The sequence below is a fragment of the Gossypium raimondii genome, chromosome 10 (genome assembly GCF_025698545.1).
Source record: "Gossypium raimondii isolate GPD5lz chromosome 10, ASM2569854v1, whole genome shotgun sequence".
NCBI classification, from domain to species: Eukaryota; Viridiplantae; Streptophyta; class Magnoliopsida; order Malvales; family Malvaceae; genus Gossypium; species Gossypium raimondii.
This window is the reverse complement of record NC_068574.1, coordinates 54794737-54814521: the sequence shown is the minus strand read 5'-3', so window position 1 is coordinate 54814521 and position 19785 is coordinate 54794737. Positions and strand designations below refer to the sequence as shown.

Below are 19785 nucleotides of genomic sequence, written 5' to 3'. Positions count from 1 at the left end.
AATATTATTCATTATATAAAATCTTTAAAATTATTTACAAATAAAATAAAATATAGAATTTGATACCATTCAAATAATGATATTTTCTTATGAATTGAACCAAACATTTATAAATAATAATCAAACTAAATATTACAATTCCTAAGTTCTTTTAAAGCTTCCAATCACAAGGGTAACTTTGTTTGTATTGGATTAATTGGTAGTAATTTATTTGAAGGGGTGTGAGGATGGGCTTTAATGGACGATTGAGTGTAATGCGGCTGTTTAGTTTACTTTTTGTCTCACGCTACGGTATTGCTATAATATTTAATCTCACCGCCACTATTATTTTTACACTAATTGCATCCAAACCCACCGTGAGCCAAATGCAAGTCAAAGAATTTTTTAGTAGAGCAATAAATTAGTAGACATCAATTAAATCAACCAAAATTAAATAATAAGAAATAGGTAAAAAAAACTAAAAATAGGGTAAATTATATTATTAGTTATTAAATTATGGGTGAATTTTTTTATTGGTCACTAAATTATTTGAAAATTTTCATTTAAGTCACTGAACTATTCAAATATTTTTATTTAAGTTACTGGGCTATTAAGTTTTTTTTAAAGTTTCACCAACGAGCTCCAAGTGATGATCGGTACAATGGATCAGTATCCATCGACGAGTAAAAGAACATATCTTATATTTAAGTCAATCTGACGATTAATGTTGGAGATCAGAGGAACAAATTGTTTAAATTTTAGTTTATAAATTCGTGATGTCTAAAGTTGTTTTATAAAAAAATTTGAACTGTAAAAAAGAAATAGAAAAAAGAGCTTTCAATTGATGTAGGTAATGAGAACAAAAAATCATATAACATCTATTTTAATAGTTCAGTAATTTAAATAAAATTTTTTTGAATAGTATAATAATTAAATTATAATTTTTTCAGTTAAACGCAGTAAACGAAAACATAACTTTAATTTAGTAACTGATGGAAAAAAGCAAGGGAGATGCATAAAAATCTGACTGAAGGATTAGCCAATAGGCAGTAGCCAGCCACCCACGAACCACACAACAAGCAACGCAAGAATCTAGCAGCCGATTGGTCAGTGCCTTGATCTTTGAGCCCCATCCGCAATGCCAATGCTTTCTCTAACGCCAAACATCAGCTTTCCTCTGTGCTCTTAGATTTGATCACAGCGCAGGATAGATCACGGAAAGGTGACCATATACCGTTATATATATGTCCTAATATACTCTTCACATTTTATAATTTAAATAACTTTTTTATAAAAATATATATTAAAAATTTGAAAGGTGTTTTCTTTTTTTAATAAAAATTAATTAATTTAGATATTTTTTAAAAATTAAAATTTTAAAATTTTATAGTGCAAGAGGGATCCATTTACACTAATGTAAAACTTGTTAGTTTTACATCATTTTTAAATTATTGGATCAAAATATATGTAGGGTCCTTCTCCTTTAAAATATTGGCGTTCGGTTTGTCAATTTTACAAGATTGCTCGTAATTTTATATTCGGAATGAGATTATAGTTTTTGAATTCACAACATTCAAGCTATCTTATAGTCTCACATTATTGAACAATGTCAAGATGCCATAATATAGGATGTAATCTCAACAGTCTTTTCCTTAATTTATTCGGATGCATTTAAATTTAGACAACTATTTATTTAGGTTTTATTTTTATTATATAAAAGCGTTTTTATATTTTATTAATTGATATATTTTAAAATTTTAAAATTTTACATATTCTTAATTTTAAATAATAATATAAATAACCAGATACTTTATAAAAATAAAAAATTTATGAACTTACTAAAAATACATCTAGAATTAATCTAGATAAATCGGTGTTCAAATTTAGATGTATCTGGACAATCATTTATTTAAGTTCATTCTTAATATGAAAAAATTATATTTTTTATTAATTTATATATGTTTTAAGTTTTCATTTAAAAAAAAATTATGTCCACCACGTAACATATTAAGAGGTTGTCACATGCCATCACGAGATTTTGATTATTAGTGTTACGTCACCGTAAGCTAATGATATTAATGCGAAAGTATCAACTTATGTGATTGAGTACAATTTTAAATTCCAATTAAGACAAAAATAATAATCAAATATCATCTATACACCGAAAGTGGAATTCAAACCCCACAGTTATACGCTATAGACCACAACAACAAGACCCAAAGACGTTAATAAGGATGTTAATACAATCAACGTAAGACCAAAGCAAGAGGGATTTAAGAAAGCAAAAACAATATTAGTGTAAATGAATCTCTTCCCTTATATTAGTATTTATTTTAAAATTTGAATCCGTAAATTCGCTTTAAAATTCGAATTTTGCTTATTATCTACATTAAATTCGAGTATTAGCATCCGAGTTCAAATTAAATAGATTATCCACACAAGATACTCAAATATGTTAAATGTCCATGTTTAATCAAAGTTTTCAGAATCGAATTGATGGTTAAATCGGTCAGACCAACGATTCTCGGTTTGATTAATTAAATTATTAAAAAAATTAAAAATAAAGTTAACTAGTTTAATCAATGTTTTTAGCTCAATTTGTTAGAAGTTGTGTGACTTGAATTCCTATTAAAATAAAATACAAGTGGCAAGATAGAAGATCTACGAGGGCGAAGGCCGCAGCCCATCGTAGATCCCCGATAAGCAAAATATTCAGGTCCCCGAGGTACAGTACAGGCTGCACAAGTAAAATCCATACAGAAGTTTACTTCCTCTACTTGATGTTGATTAGAATAAAGTGTTTTAATCTTAATGCATCACTTCGATTTGACTTTGATTGGAATAAGATTTTTAAACCTAAAAATAGACGTAATCGTCTCTCCTATTGTATCATTCGAATTCGACATAGTAAATTTTCTTCTCCTCTGCCCGCGGTTTTTTTCCCAAAAGGGTTTCCAAGTAAAATTCTGTGTACTTTTTTTTCTTTCTTTGCGATTCATTGTCATTATCGACATTTAATTTTAACATAATTAGTCTAGCCCTTTTAATTGGTCCAATACTTTAACCGATTATCGATTCAATTAATCCAATCAATCAGTCTAATTCAAGCAACATTATATTTAATAATATAAATATTTTAAAAAATAAATTTTTAAAATATAAATCATATAATAGATTCAAATATTTAAATCTAAACATAAAAAAATAAAATGGATAATAATTGAAATATTCAAAAATATTTTCAGTGATCAAAATCCATAAAAACTAATAGTGGGTTTGGATGGGCGGTGGGGTGTGATGCGGTGTATTTAGCTTACTTTTTATCTCATGCTACAGTATTTAATCTCACCACCACCGTTGTTTTTACACCAACCGTAAGTAAACATACCATCTATCCAAACCCATATTAAATCTGAAAAAAAAAGGCAGCATGTCCCACAAATGTATTACTTGCCTTATTGGAAAAGCATGGGATAGAAAAAAAAGAAATGAAAAGGGTAAATTACACCAACAGTCACCCAACTTTGGGGTAGTTGACAAAACAGTCATCTAGGTTTCATTTCAGTCACTCAACTTTCGAAAAGTTACAAAACAGTCCTTTTTTCCATTTTCCGTCACAAACGTCACAGAAAAGTGACATGGCAGGTGACAGCGTCATTGGTGTCAAAAAACCGTCCAGCTGATCGGTTACTCTCACTTTAACAGCCCTACCAGCAACATTTTAAGGTTAAAAAAAAGAAAAAGAAAAAGAAGAAGAAGAGAAGAAAAAAAAGAAGAGGAAGGAGAAGAGGAAAAATAGATATGCCTAAAGTGATTCCGGTGTGCTATTGTGGAAACCCAGCCAAATTAAACACGTCTTGGTCCAATGACAACCCAGGTAGGAGGTTTTTTAGGTGTAAGAAATTTGGCAGTGGATTTCGAAAACCATGTTGATTTTTCAGCTGGTTTGATCCACCATTGACGCCCCATTCACAAATTATGTTGTTGGGTCTTCTGAGAAAAGTGAGGACATTGAAGGATGCAAGGAGGAGGGAGAGAAGAACCTAGTTTTTGGTGCTTGTATTTGTAACTGTTTTGTTGTTTTTTAAACCTTAAAAATCAGCTTATGTTGTTGTTGTTAGCATTGAAAATCGGCTTATGTTTTGTAATATTGTTGCTGGTATATTGTTGCTTATGTTGGTATATATGGTTGCTGGTATATTGTTGCTTATGTTGTTATACATTGCTGCTGGTATACATGGCTATCCAGCTCATGTTGTTGTTTACAAAGACTTGAAATAGGATATTTTTGTTTATTACAAATTGTTTTGTAATATTTTTGTTGCTTACGACAGTTAGAAAGAATGTTTAATCTTCATTTCATTTGTATTTCTCAATACTCATATATCAGAAAAAGATAATAGATGGAAAAAAACATTTGTATTTCTCAATTCTCACACATTTGTTTTTTCAATGCTCATATGTTAGAAGAGAAGAGATAACACAAATAGCATGGATCAATGCTCATATATTAAGGTGAAAATGCCAAACTGTTTACAATAGGAATGAGGGGAAAAATATTGCTGAATTTTCCTACAATTCAACACAATTGAACAGATGTGAATTGTAGGGAAATTTACAAAAAAAATTAGTGACTATATGCCTAAGTTTATCAACAGTAGCAATCATAGACAAATTTACAAAAATTTATCTGTCTAAATTAATAAATCAGTAGTAGCCAAATTTACACAATTTCAAAAAGTTAACAAAATAAGGTCTGTTCACATCATCATCAACGGTCTGTCATGGATGACTCTTGAGTAGGAGGCATCCATCTAACAGTGGTTGGTTTTCTCTTAAATGGGAGCTTTTCTCTTAGGGCAGCTTGTTGATGAGTTTGGGTAATTTGTAATTGAGTTGGGGTAGCCTATTGAGTTGAGGTACTATCTTGCTAATTTGGGGTAACCTGTTGCTGAGTTGGGACACCAACTTTATGTCTTTTGACCTACAAGAACAAGTGAAATCTGTCAAACAAATTCATAAACAGAAATATACTATAACTTAACTTACGGCAAATGACTTACTGGAATGTTTTGGCCAACTTCCCTTTTGCAACTCCTCTTATTGTGGCCTATTCTTTTGCATTTACTACACCTCATGCCCACCCCTCTCTTGCTCAACCTTTCTGTTGTTTGTAGTTCATCAGGTTCTTTCCTTCTCACCTTAATAGGTCTGCCAAGTGGCTTTCTTAGTGTAGGAGGCAGTATTGGCAACATGTTTGACAAAGAAGCCCATTGTTTAGGACCCCTTACTGGCCTTATAAAGTTGGAGTAAATTTGAAGCTGGGTTTGCTTGGTGTACCAAGTTTGTACATAGGTCTCTGGGAACTCATCTTTTAGATGAATCACAGCCAATGCATACATGCAAGGGATGCTAGTGAGATCTCAATTCCTGCAGGAACAGGAATTCTCAACTAAGTCCACCATATGCTGGCTGCTTGGACCATATTCAACCTGATACTTGTCCCCACCAGCATGTGATGGAACACACCTAAAAAAAGTCACTATTCTTGGTTAAAAAATAATCACTAAAACAATGTGGTCCAGACAGCCCCACCAACAACGACACACACACACACACACACACACACACACACACACACACACACACACACACACACAAAAACAACAATCACTACATGCATATTATTAAAAAATACTCATTGCATGCATATTAAAAAATAGTCAACGCACCAATAATCACTGCATGCATATTAAAAAACACTCACTAAAACAACATCTGACCAGCAACATGAAGTCAGAATAAAGGCATCAAAAAGATTAAAAATGGTAACTTTACCTCAATGAATCTTTTATATTTACATTTAATTTTTTCTTGATCTTTGGACACAACATTCCTTTCCATTTGTCAGCTTCTTCTTTCTTATTGACAATAAGCAACATAATCTTGGTCCTTATTGTTTTCATCATGGTCAGAATAGGTTTCATTCTTACTTCTAGTATCATCTGTCAGTAAACAACATAAATTATTAGTGAATTGCTAATGATTAGTAAGAAACATAAAACATAGGGGTTTACCTTGTTAAAGGATTCAGAAAGATTATCACCAACATGTCAGAATGGCTCCTAATTGAGAAGTGAGACATTGACCAGTGAGTAGGGTTCTTTTCCTTCAACCAATCATAAACATGTTGATTGGTTTTCCTCAGTTCATCCATGGCATCCTCAAAATCCCTTGAAGTGCTTGCTCTGGCAACTTTCCAAAGTAAATCTTTAACAAACCCTAAACCCTAAATGGAAACAACATAAAAAATAAAAAAAATAGAGTTTTACCTTTTGTTTGTCAGACATGAAAGATATTTGGTACGAGCTCACAATTTCCAAGTCTATTGCAATCAACTCCAAAAACCAAAGCCACGATGCTTGGCTTTCACTTTCGACAGCAGCATATGCAAGAGGATAGATGCCATTATTTGCATTTATCCCAACAGTTGCAAGCAAGTAGCCACCATAGTAGCCTTTTAAGAAACATCCATCTAAACCTACTATCCTCCTACAACTAGCCCTATAGCCATCTTTGCATGCCTGCAGACAGACATACATCCTTTGAAACAACTTGTTATCCAGATAACAGATTGTTGTTGTTCCCTCATTTTGGGTCCTAACCTCCAACAAATACTCATAAATCTTCTCATATTGAGCCTTATGAGCTCCTTCAATTAATTCTAATACCCTAAGTTTAGCCCTCCTACATTTGGTTAATGAGACTATACAACACAAATCTCTTTTGACATCTTACTGTAATGATTTCAAAGAATAATCAGGATCAGCAATGAATTTTTCTTTATAATGTTCACCTATCCAAGCTGAGGTTACATTCATATTTTTATAGACTTTAGAACAAGTATGGTTAGGGTTTGAACTCCTAATTTTCCAAGTTTAGTTAGTAGGGTCATTAGGGTTTTAGCCTAGAAACCCATATGAACCAAGAACATTTTTCACTGCAGACTGCCTTTAACCTTTTTAAATCATTTTTGGGAAACTTAATAAAATAACTATTCAACCTACCATACTGCTTGGCAACTTCTTTTAGACTGTCTTTAGACTTAAATAACATTCTAACATTAAGTCTAGGATTACTCATGTCATTCGCTAGGTTGAACTCAGGCCAATTTTGGCCATCTGAATCAGATTTATGTGCACTATCTAACCTCCCAGAATCATCACTATCACACAGTTCATCTACTTCTATACCATCCATGTTTAAACCATCTAAATTAACTCTTATCCTATTAGACACATCACTTTCAAATGCATCACTACCAGACACATCACTGCCAGACATATTTCTTCTTCATTCTCATTAAAATTGTCATCAATTAAACCTGTCAAACAAATTACTCATCAATAAAGGCAGACAACATAGGCAAATACTTTAACCATTTCTGTCAGACAATAACCAATACAAAATACCCAATAATTTAATACAAACACAACCATTTCTGTCATGTACATGGCAGGCAACAACCAATACAAAAATAATTTAATACAAACACAACCATTTTTTTCATGCGCATGGCAGACAATAACAGACAATAACCAGTACAATACAGAAGTTAAATAACAAATTCTGATATTGCCACATATAATATAGTAGCTTGGATACAAACAAAGGCAGATATACACAATAAACATCAGTTTAGTAATGGCATTCATACAGATACAAACAATAAACATCATACACATGGCATACAATACACATTATATGCAATACACTTTAATAACCAAATCGAAATCCAAATTAAAATCTAAATCAAAATTTAAATTGAGATCAAAATCGAAATCAAAATCAAAATCAGTGAGTGTTTCAAAATCGAAATCGAAATCGAAATTGAAATCGAAATCAAAATCAAAATCAAAATTAGAATCAAAATCAAAATTGAAATTGAAATAACCCGAAATAACCCTAGATCGAAATAACAACATTGAAATCCAAAAAATAAAAAACTAAATGCAACAACTTACCCGTTAAAGTGGATGTAACAACATTGGTAGCTTCTCTTCTATTGCCTATTGTCGTTGAGAATCAAAAACACTGGATGGTTTCTGGTTTCATCTTCTTTTCTCCCCAAACAAAAAAGACCAATCATACTCTAAACCCTTTACCTTATTAATCGATTATTGAATCAGTTTCTAACCCTAAACCCTTCTTAATCAATTCTCGAATCAGTTTCAACCCTAAAAAAATCCCAAATCACAATCGAAATTTCCTCAAATCGATTTTTTCCCCAAATCCCCTTAATCCGAATCTGTTTCTAATTTTTTTACCCCTAAATTCGTAACCCTTCAATTTTCCTTAAACCCACCCCAAACCAAGACCCATCAGTTGCTTCACCAACGTGGCAAGTTAACTTGCCACATCAGCTGGTTAACTTGCCACGTCAGTAGTCTCGTTAACACCCTAACGAAAACTGTTAATCAGTGACTATTTTGTCATTTTTTATAACGTTAGTGGCTGTTTTGCAACTTTTCAAAAGTTGAGTGACTGAAATGAAACCTAGGTGACTGTTTTGTCAGCTACCCCAAAATTGGGTGACTGTTGGTGTAATTTACCCAAATGAAGGGAAATGAAAATTGGTGGATTATGGATGATGTAACTTTTCTCCTATTGTTAGGGCTTGAGTGGATTTTTGTGGAAATCGACCAAAATTCAGTCCCCCTATTCTTTTTCACATTTCTATCCTCCTTTTTATTTCTACTATTTATGGACATTTCTTTATTTTCAAATATATTTTCTATTTTTAGATTTTTTTATTTTTTAATATACATCTATCCTCACAATTAATTTCCAAAAATTTAAAACTTTTAACTAAAACATTAATTGGTTAAAATATGCCATTAGTCCTATCTTGCTCACAAATTTATAATTTAATCCCTATACTTTATTTCTAGAAATTTAATCTCTATTTTTCAAATTTCAAAAGTTAGGTCCAGTTGTTAATGTTATTATTATTTTTATTAAATTTGTTTATATGAAATTTTGAAATAAGAAAATACTCACTTGGTAACCATGTAATTAAAAAAAGAGGTTGTAATAAACTTAAATTTAACAAAATAATTTTAATAGTGTTAACATTTAGACCTGAATTTTGAAAATTAGAAAATAGAATGACTAAATTCTTAAAAATAAAAGCACAAGGACTAAATTCCAAATTTGTGAATAACATTGAAACTTATGACATATTTTAATAATATAGATTATTAATTACTAGATTACGACACACCCATAATATAGGTAAAAATAATAATTATGTAACAAATATATTTATAAAAACTTATATAAATAACAAATAAGGGTTTAGTTGAATGGTAAACTACAAATGTTGAGAACTATAAAAGCCTAAGTTCAAATTCTATTTTTGTATATATTTATATTTTCTATATAAAAGATACAAAATGACAAAAATATCCTCAAAATAATACAATTTACTTTGTAAAATATATATTTATTTTGTTATTATCAAACCGAGTTAGCGCTTTGATTATTTACATATCCAAATCAGCTGTTTAATTAACGCATGCTTATGAACATTGTATAAGAATAATTAATATATTGTTTTTTAAATATATTTAATGCAATATTTTCATTAAATTAAAAAAAATCGTAATATGTATTATTAAGGGTTTATAAATTTTCTTCTCACTTTTCTTTTTCTGCGTTCTCTCTTTCTTTAACTTTTTTCTTCGTATCTTGTCTTGGGGGTAGTTGGTGGCGCCCCCCTCCACTTTCTTGTGTGTCAGTAAACAATGTCATTTCTAACGTTTAGAAACATCTCACGTATACTCTCTCGAGTTATGGTCAGGGAGATGTGATTTCTCAATTGTCCCAAGTTGGAGTGGTGGAAGCATTTCTTCGCGTTATGTGGTAATATAGATCTTAAACTTTAGATTTTTTTCCCGGAGTTTAGATCATGTGATTGCTTGCTGTTTTTGTCATATCTTGTTACTTTTTTCTTGATAATTATTTGATTTTACTTTGAGAACTTTATGTCTTACATATCGAAGAGGAGATTAATTGTCTTTTCGTTTTAGGTATCTTATAAACATTGATCATTTGGTGTCAAGTCTAGATATCTAATTTACAAAATAAAATCTTTACTTTCACGATTATGATTATCAAATTTAAGCTATGTTAGGATCTGATTGAGATTTAGGTAGAGGCAAAACCTTTTTTTATTTGTGTGTAATTATGTATGAATTATTTAATTTTTAAATAATTAAATAGGTACAAACTTATAATGAAATATTGTTTTTATTAAAAAACAAATAAATATTAATATTGCTTTACTAAACATTTTGAAAATTCTCAATAATTCTTTTAAATTTTTGAAACATTTAATTAATTTTTCTTCTTCTAATTTTTGGAAAATTTTCATTAAATCCTTGAAAAATTTAATTAACCCAAAATTAAATACCAAGATTTATGGTCAATTTTTTTGCCTAAGATCCCTTCGATGTTTAGTAGCTATATCATACCTTAATTAAATTTGGGTTGGAATTGAATTGAACCCTAAAATTAAAACAAAACCTTCCCTATATTATTTTCTCCTTCATAACATTCACTTAAAATTATAAGTAATTGCAAAAACAAAAATAGGGTAACCCTTAAAATTATACAAGGACTTTGGTTTAATGTGTAGTTTTATACATGAATTTTGATTTTGTTCAATTTTGTAAATGAAATTTCGACTTGATCCAATTCACACAAATTATTAACACAATTATCGATAATAACATCATTTTATGTTTATATATTGCATATAGAAATAATTATATTCATCCCATATAAAAATAAATTTATATATTTATTTCTTTAAATGTATACGATTTAATCAAAATTAAAATTTCACGTGTATATTTAAACCACAATTAAAATCTCATATATCAAATTACATGAATTTCGAGATCCCACAAAAATTTATATCCAAATAACTAATTTCCCTTGATTTGGTAAGAAACTTACTAAAATTTCGTTTTGGAAATTATATGATCACATCATTAAAAACAAAATCCTGTACTGGATATTTTAAATAAAATTTAACCATATATTGACCACAGTTGACAGTACACACTGTAAGAAGGCAGAATGAGTAACGCACCAATAAAAATAATTAATTTATTTACTCAATTCCACTAAAACCCAAAAATACAAAACAAAAATATAAGTTGAAATTTCTTGCTATTGAAGGTACCCTTGTTTCTTCACCCTCAATCAATAACTTGTCCCAGTATCTCTTTTGCTGCTTTCAACTAAAAAAAAAAACCCTTTATTTTTTGTTTCCCCCAAAAGTTATCATCGTTTATGGGTGGTGAAACTTCTTTAACTTTAGTTCCAGGACCAACTTCCCCGCCACCGTCGGCGGCGGCGGCGAAGACGGGTGGTTCAGCTACGGCGTTGGCACCTGGGTTTCGTTTCCACCCAACAGATGAAGAGTTGGTTAGCTATTACTTGAAAAGAAAGATTTCCAATAAGCCTGTCAGGTTCAACGCTATGGCTGAAGTCGATATCTACAAACATGAACCTTGGGACCTTTCAGGTTGAGTTATTTATTTTGCAGTTCTCCATGTTTTTTTTTAGATAGACTGTTGAGATTTTGCTGAAATTTTAAGAGGGTGTCTTTAAAATGTAATTTTTTCATTTTTGGTAAAGTTTTTTTGTTTTGGGTAGAATATGGCGAAATATTTGGTTTTTGCTTTCCTTTTTGGAATATCTCAACTTGGGGAAATAGCATAGTTCATTTAAAAAAAAAATAGATGGATTATCTGTTCAAAAAATTTAGGAATATATGAAAATTTTGGGGTCTGTTTTTTCTTTTATTGTTCAGTATATCTTTTAGTAGCTAAAAGTATTTTTGCTTATCTCTTCTTATAAGAAATGTGATATTTCATATTAGTTGTCCTTCCATTCTTTTGGGTTTTCCGTGAGAATCTTGCTATCACTTTTATGCTATTTTGATAAGGTTTACTGGGTGGGTTTTAGTTCATTTTTGAGACATGGTGCTGGATATGGGTGTGCATCCAACACGGGTATGATTAGACTTTTCTAAGATTTTCCATATATTTGGAGGATACTTGGAGGTTATATACCCGTTGGATACAAGATATGTCAAGAAAAATGAAAGTCTTGAGCAACGTTAGATGGTCCTAAAGTTTCTTCTTGGTGATTGGATTTTCAGACAAGGCGAAGTTGCAAACCAGAGACCAGGAGTGGTATTTTTTCAGTTTATTGGACAAAAAGTATGGGAATGGGGGGAGAATGAATAGGGCTACAAACCAAGGGTACTGGAAGGCTACGGGGAAGGATCGAGAAGTCCGACACAATACACACCTTATTGGAATGAAAAAGACGCTTGTATTTCATAGCGGGAGAGCTCCAGACGGGATGCGAACCAATTGGGTCATGCATGAGTATCGGCTTGTTGAAGAAGAATTGGAAAAAATTGGGGCATTACAGGTTAGAGACCTTATAAACTGATCTCCATGGTGACTATGATTTGTTAATAAGGTTGTGTGTATTGATGTTATGGCCTACACTTTTATGCACGCTAAAGATATCTGTAGATTTCAGCTATATTTTGGATGATGAAATATTTCGAATTTTAACATGAAATACTTGGTACATTATGCCCTAGGTGATGGATTGGTTGATTTTACTGAAGAACTGACATGCTTGTGATATATATTTTTCTGTATGGAAAGATATGAGATAGGGGATAAAACGAACACGAACATGAGCTTGAATTGTTGTATATCTTTTGCTTTTGTTTTGTTGCATATGTGCTGCTAGACAATTTAGAAAATGGACAGTAAATGTGATTCTGGATATCATGTATTATGATGTTTTTTTTTTTTTGATAGCTCGATTTAAGTAGAATTTGGACCTTACTCTATGGGATCCATTAGTACTTTTGAAACCTTTTGAGGTCCTAGAAATTTCTCTACAACCAAACATTATTGTTTATAATTTGGAAACTAATATTATAAGAAAAATTTTTTTCTTCCTTTTTTGCTTTTCTTTTCTCTATCTTTTGAGTGGAGCAGGGGTATGTGCTATGTAGAGTTTTTCATAAGAACAATATAGGACCACCCAATGGAAACCGATATGCACCTTTTATTGAGGCGGAATGGGATGATGGTTCAATTCCTTTGGTTCTGGGAGTAGATACTGGGGATGATGGTGTAGCTGGAAATGATGCGATTGCTGGCAGTGATGTGGCAACAACTGAAAATGCAGCAGTTGAAAACAATGCTGATCAAATGATTGGTTTTGAGCAGGTTTGTGCTTTATTTTTTTTCTGCTACTGTATTTCTTAAAATATTGATCTTTATTATAGGTGCTCCTCACATTCACAGTTGAACTTTTCCTTGGATCCTCATTTTGATGACTTCACATGTTTTAAAGTATTCTATAACAATTTCTCCAAGTTATAAAGGCCAGCATAATGTATGATTGCCTGCAAGTGATGGAACACGAGAAGCTAATTATATCATGGTCCGAGGCATCTTTACAATGAATGGTGATATTGGGTATTTTAAACAGAATTGATTGTGTTCTGCATCTCTTTATGTAGCATGCGGCACTTGTATATTGTCTTTTACATTCTCCTTTTTGGCTTAAATGATAAATGATGCTTGCTTGTGAATTCACTTCTATGTCTATGTTATAATGTCTCTCTTTTTTTTACCCTTCTAGTACTGATGACAAATGCAAAGTTTTATATACAGCAAAATGTAGAATTCGAACCCTAATCGTGCGAGAACTATAGATATTTGACACTATTAGTTTAGTGTTATCATCTCTGTATAAGGTTTAGTGTTTCCATCTTTCATTTTACTTTTCCCTTTCCTGTTTGTATGCAAGTTGGACAGATACGGTTGTATTATCGAAAAGTCATCTGCCTCATTTTCTTAAGTCTTGATTGCTTCTAAAGCTTCTTTTAAAATGTAGGAGACTGAACATGCCGGTAAGGATGCTTTGCCTAATGATGAGGTCCCGAGAGAGACGCTAAATGACAAAACAGATGACTGTCCTCCATTGCCTCCATGCAAGGTTGAGAGACCCGATGATTGCCCTCCCATATGCATGCTTAATAGGGAAGCATCCTTGCCGCTACTCCGGTACAAGAGAAGACGGCATACTGATTTGGGTCCCAACCATGCAAATGCTTCTGAGAACTCTACTCGAACAACTCAGGATCGTTGCTCATCGACAACAACAACAGCAGCGGCAGCAACCACAACGTCGCCATCATCTGCGACAACAACGGCGATTTCTGCGCTCTTGGAATTTTCTCTAATGGAATCTCTAGAATTGAAAGAGAATAACCATCGCGTTCCTCCACCAACATTTGACATCGCTAATCTAGACTCTGTGGTGCCTCCAAGCTGCATGAAACTTATCAATGAATTGCAGAAAGAGATCCGCAAGATCTCTGTTGAGAGGGAGACATTGAAGCTTGAAATGATGAGTGCTCAAACTATGATCAACATTCTCCATTCAAGAATAGATTTCCTTAGCAAGGAGAACGAGGAGCTAAAGAGGAGCAACTGAGACGGGTAGCACGCGAAGCCTTGGTACTCGCATTTTTATGCATTGAATAAGAGTACACCAGCGCAGTTGTAAAATTGGTATGAACATTAGCATTTGGTTCTGTTTGTTGTTGAACAATGTTGTAGCTTTCTTGCATTTTTTAAGCCCTAGTTGCATTTTAAATCTAACCAAATAAACATGGGTTCACCTCCCATGGTTGTGGCCGTCCGTTTGCCCCAAGTCTCTGTTATGACCTTTGCTTTTCGATGGACTCCGTTTGCTGTTATCTTTGGTTGGTGAAGTTCCCTTGCTCTTATGGAGTTAAGTTGCTGGCACCTCTCTGGGGTTTCATCGTACCTGAAGATTTAGCATCTGGTGGCTGTTGTAGCCGATGTTCGGCTTCGGCTACACCTCTATCGGTGGTCTACCAAATGCCAAGGCAACTTTGGGATTGATTTTTTGGGGCTTCATGGTGACATGGCCTTTACCAGAGGCGTGCAACAGCCTCTCTTATTGTTTCCCGGTGCTCTCTCCCTCCTCTAGCTTATGGGGTAGTGGGTTTGGTTGGACGTTGCTTGTTGTACCTTACTGGGAATCGGACCTTTTTGCTGTAAATTTCATCTCATTTGAACCAAAAAAAAAGAAAAAAAAGAAGGTTCTCAAGTTCATTCTATACATCATCTTGCATGAAGTTGCCATTTCATTTCAATATTTATCATTCGTGCATACACACATCCAACGACGGTTGAGGGTTTTGCCCACTTGTTTTGAGCACTATTGAGCTTTTATTAGGCACTTAAATTTTGTCATCAGCATTCTCCTTCCAATAAAAAGAAGTATTAACATAGTAAGTAAGTGTTTATTGGAAGTTTTTAGGGGTGTGCATAATTTGGTTCTGATCAAATTAACCTATTTAACTGACTTATTTTGATTAATCCGATTGGTCATCAAATCTAATTTGGTCAAGGATCAGTTAAAAGGATTTTTGAAATTTCTGTTAACAATTATAAATAATTTAAGTCAAAATTATTAAGATTTAATATAAAATATTTTAAATAATTAATTATCATTCCTATTTCCATCTAATAAGTATATGCCAAATAATAATTCCAGTATCAAAATGAAATTAAAAAAAGTTTAAAAATGAAAATGAGGAAAATTTAGGGACTAAATCATGAATAAGGCCTATTTTAACCCTCTTCTCCAAGGGTTTTTTTTTTTTTTGCATGTTCTCCAAGTAATATATATATCAAAAAGTTTTCTTTAAAAAATTTTGCTTTAAAAATTCCCGACCCATACTCATTTCGATTCACACATACATCCTCCGCCGCCAACCGAGCCATTTGTCTTCCACTTGTTATATCCCTCTTTTGCCTTCCGAAAAGAGCAGCAAGATCAAATAAGGTAATTTTTTGAAACCCTAAACTTGAAGTTTTGATTTGATTTCTACTTTTTGAGTTATTTGCATCACTTTCCTAGTATCTGATTTCCTGTATTATGATCCTACTGCGTCTCTCTCTCTTTCTCTCTCTGTTTTACTTTGTTGAGAAAGGATTTTTTTTTTCAAAAAATAAGTATCGGCTTACCGGAAATAGGGGACTGTTATCACCGCTATTTTCTGTTGAATTGCTGTATGAGGCCGCGATTTGCTGTTATTGATGTCGATTTTGTTCACACTGCTATTGAGGTCTTTAGCGGTGGCAGCAACGCCTCACTGTTAGGCCACCGCTATTTGAAACCCTGCTTCATTCTCTTTGATATTTAAGCAATCGTATTAGTATTCTATTTTATCAGGTTTCTTTGGTTCTATAAGAGACGTAAGGTTTTTGAGACTTTCAGTTTCCATTTATATTTGTTTCTTTTTTATCTTTTTCCTTGGAAAAACTAAAACTACACTGTAAATATATATATACACACACACACACAAACACACATATATATGGTTTTCTTTTAATGAATCCTATGCATGTTTACGGATTTGTGTTTGTGTTGCCGTTTTATGTTTATGGATGCTTAAGGATCACTTTGGAATTGATTGTTAGTGGTGTTGATTTAATATTCCTATGGAATTGATTTAGTGATACAGTTTCAGCTAAGCATTTAGTCCAATGATAAGCTCACGTATCTCTTTTTAGCAGGCTTTAGACCTTTTTAACATATATAGGTGAGCTGGTTTTATGAAGATGACCGAAGTTCAGATTGTTGTTCAAACATTGTTCCAGTTTTGTGAAGGAAAAATGTGTTGATTGTGTGTATTTCTGTTATATAGGATTCTGGAAGTGATGTATGATGAGATTTTTGAAAGAAGTTTTATATGTTTTTGTTATTTGATAGAACTGTTGAAAGATGGTTTAAGATAAGTAGAAACAACTAGTATAATGTCTTATTAGATTGTACTTTTTCATTGGAGAAGTTTTCTTTGAGCCTTCAATTTGATCACATGTTTTCGTATAGCACCATCTTTTATGGGTAAAAAATGGATGAGAAGGTTGTTGCTTGAATTCGACCACAAATTTTGTTAAAGGGTTACTTGTTGTAGACTTGTGGTATATTATTATGCATGACTGTAGGATGAATATGATTTTCTTTTTCAGTCTAAGAATTGTATTTTTCTTTTGTTGTCAGGTTGATTTAAACCCAGCTTCTTTATCGCAGAGCTTCTTCCTTTCTGCTCTTATCTTTTTGATCAATCGTCTCTGCTTGATAATGGCGACTAGTAAGTTTCAGTTCGGCCTTCAGTATGTTTATATTTAATCTTCTTTTGATGTGACTAAGGTAGTCATACTATTGCTATGGCTTGTATCTCTTATATTTGTATGGATTGCCATTGTGGTTAAATTTCTTTAAATTCAGTACTCATATTATTTGTTAGTTTTGCAACATTTGGAGTAAATAGGTCTACAATCACAAGTCTTATATCGTGGATTTTTGTAGGGCTTCAATTTGAAAATTCATGTGAAGTTGGAGTCTTTTCCAAGCTGACCAATGCCTACTGCTTGGTTGCAATTGGAGGGTCAGAAAACTTCTATAGGTGAGCATGTCTTCTAAAGTTTTCTTCTCTTTCTTATTTTTGATGATGTACTTAGGTTATAATGGCACCTTGCAGTACTTTCGAGTCGGAGCTGGCAGATGTCATTCCAGTTGTTAAGACCTCTATTGCTGGCACTAGAATAATAGGACGTCTATGTGCTGGTGCGAACTTTTTTAAGACCTTCTTGATTGTACCTGTTAGATGCCTCTGACTTCGCTTATGTGAGCTTTCTTGTTTTGACAGGAAATAAGAATGGGTTACTTGTACCCCACAACACGACCGATCAAGGTAATTTTATGAGTTATGTTGAAAAAGGAAGAATGATAAAGTTGTTTGACTTGCTTCCATTATTTTTATTACTGAGCCGGATCTGAAAACGCTATTTGATCATATTCTCTTGTCACCATAGGAAAATGTTGTACATTTGTTATATTGCACTAATTTTGAAGTCTAAACTCAGTTTCTAACATTGATGTTGGATTTTCTTTTTATTCTTTCTTATTGAAGAACTTCAACATTTGCGGAATAGTCTACCGGATCAAGTCGTTGTTCAGCGCATAGAGGAGAAACTATCTGCTCTTGGCAACTGTATAGCTTGCAATGATCATGTTGCTCTGACACACACTGATCTAGACAAGGTAAATTTCTAGTCACTAATAGTTTTTATTGTGAATGAGTAAGGAAATGTTTGAACTTGCGACTCCGCTGTCCAATTAAAAGTTGCAGTTCCTTATGGGTACTGATTATTACATGATTATGACTTGGTTGTGGTGTCTTTTCATCTTGGTTTGAAATGATATCTGAACTTTCGAATCATCCTTTAATCCTTGATGATTGTATGTTTGTACCTCAATATCCTCGATATTTATTTCACTTTTCAATGTCATAACTGGAATATCAAGGAGAAGAAAACAGAACATTGATCCCTAAGCATAAACCTTAGGTATTTGTTAAAGCATTTCCTTTTGCAGTCAGTGCCTTGTTTTAGCTTCCATGCCATGGATGGTTGAAACAGGCATAAATGGGTATTCTTCTTGTGTATCTCAAGATGTTACAATATGCTTATAATGCTGTTCCTCCACAATTCGAATCAGGAAACTGAGGAGATAATCGCTGATGTGCTCGGCGTAGAAGTTTTCAGACAGACAATTGCTGGTAATATTCTTGTAGGGAGCTACTGTGCCTTTTCTAACAGAGGTGGCTTGGTAAGATTGAATCTCTTCCTTTAGCGATATAGTTGCCTCATATTGTACGCATTTGTATTCTGATTTTGGGTGTTGAATGGTGCAGGTCCATCCTCATACATCCATTGAAGACTTGGATGAACTTTCAACGCTTCTTCAGGTTCCATTGGTAGCTGGCACCATCAACCGTGGGAGCGAAGTGATAGCCGCCGGGATGACCGTAAATGACTGGACAGCCTTTTGCGGGTCAGACACCACTGCAACGGAGCTTTCTGTAATAGAGAGCGTGTTCAAGCTGAGAGAAGCGCAACCTAGCGCCATTGTCGATGAGATGAGGAAGTCATTGATTGATACCTATGTTTAAGCTTCCCCTTCCTTTGGTTAATCTGAAATTGAAGTCCTTCATATAAATATGGTATTACACTGTTTTATGTGAGAAACATAATATAAGTGTAAATTAAGTGAGATGTTGATGTTTGGTGAAAATCACTTGGATGCATCTTTGCATCATTACGTCGTATTTTATTCTTATGTTATGCTACATAGCAACCATTCTATATATGTAATTCCTCAACTTCCCAGCTTTTTTATATAAATAATATTAAATAAATAAATAATTATCAAAATGGAATAGATTAAAAATTAAATACGAAAATAGGTAAAATGCACGGTGCCCGTACAGCACGGGCGGCACCACCTCATTTTTCCCGTCAATCAGATGGGTATATTAGGGAACAAAAAAAAAAAAATTTTAAATAATGCTGTCGGTGTTTTAGGCGAATATTGGCTGTACCGGTAAAATTAAACTAAATGAAAAAATGAAATTGAAGTTCAAAAAATAGTCTTGGAAAAGAAATGTAAAAACACCATATCTACTTATGAAACTGTTCCAAAAGAAAATTAAAAGCTTTGGGTCTTCACTTTTTGTTGTCGTTTCTACTTCTTTTCTCTAATTTTCAAATGTTGAGAAATTAAATATCTTCAAATGTTAAAAATCTGAAA

General features: G+C 32.7%; 2 protein-coding genes across 3 annotated transcripts; both read left to right on the top strand.

Moving 5' to 3' along the window:
* The first annotated feature begins 11220 nt into the window (after positions 1-11220).
* LOC105776768 (NAC domain containing protein 50) lies at positions 11221-15241 on the top strand. Its single transcript, XM_012599665.2, has 4 exons — positions 11221-11575; positions 12215-12492; positions 13080-13313; positions 13987-15241. Exons 1-4 carry the CDS (start codon positions 11341-11343, stop codon positions 14587-14589), a joined length of 1350 nt encoding a protein of 449 aa, XP_012455119.1. The 5' UTR covers positions 11221-11340; the 3' UTR covers positions 14590-15241.
* A 565-nt stretch (positions 15242-15806) lies between these two features.
* On the top strand, positions 15807-19342 carry LOC105776769 (eukaryotic translation initiation factor 6-2). 2 transcript variants are annotated; one of them, XM_012599669.2, is made up of 8 exons: positions 15807-15972; positions 17194-17284; positions 17503-17599; positions 17675-17760; positions 17843-17887; positions 18107-18237; positions 18694-18804; positions 18890-19342. In XM_012599669.2, the coding sequence occupies exons 2-8, from the start codon at positions 17275-17277 to the stop codon at positions 19145-19147; spliced, it is 738 nt and encodes a 245-aa protein (XP_012455123.1). In that variant the 5' UTR covers positions 15807-15972; positions 17194-17274; the 3' UTR covers positions 19148-19342. The 2 variants fall into 2 exon arrangements, with proteins under 2 accessions (XP_012455123.1, XP_052478842.1); XM_052622882.1 differs by having other exon boundaries at positions 15840-15972; positions 17224-17284.
* Positions 19343-19785: the final 443 nt, after the last annotated feature.

Coding starts and splice junctions, on each gene's coding strand:
- LOC105776769 (XM_012599669.2), top strand. Junction 17,888..18,106: donor CCACAACACGACCGATCAAG/GTAATTTTATGA, acceptor TTCTTATTGAAG/AACTTCAACATTTGCGGAAT. Junction 18,805..18,889: donor TTTCTAACAGAGGTGGCTTG/GTAAGATTGAAT, acceptor TGAATGGTGCAG/GTCCATCCTCATACATCCAT.
- LOC105776768 (XM_012599665.2), top strand. CDS start 11,341: ATGGGTGGTGAAACTTCTTTAACTTTAGTTCCAGGACCAACTTCCCCG. Junction 11,576..12,214: donor TGAACCTTGGGACCTTTCAG/GTTGAGTTATTT, acceptor TTGGATTTTCAG/ACAAGGCGAAGTTGCAAACC. Junction 13,314..13,986: donor AAATGATTGGTTTTGAGCAG/GTTTGTGCTTTA, acceptor TTTAAAATGTAG/GAGACTGAACATGCCGGTAA.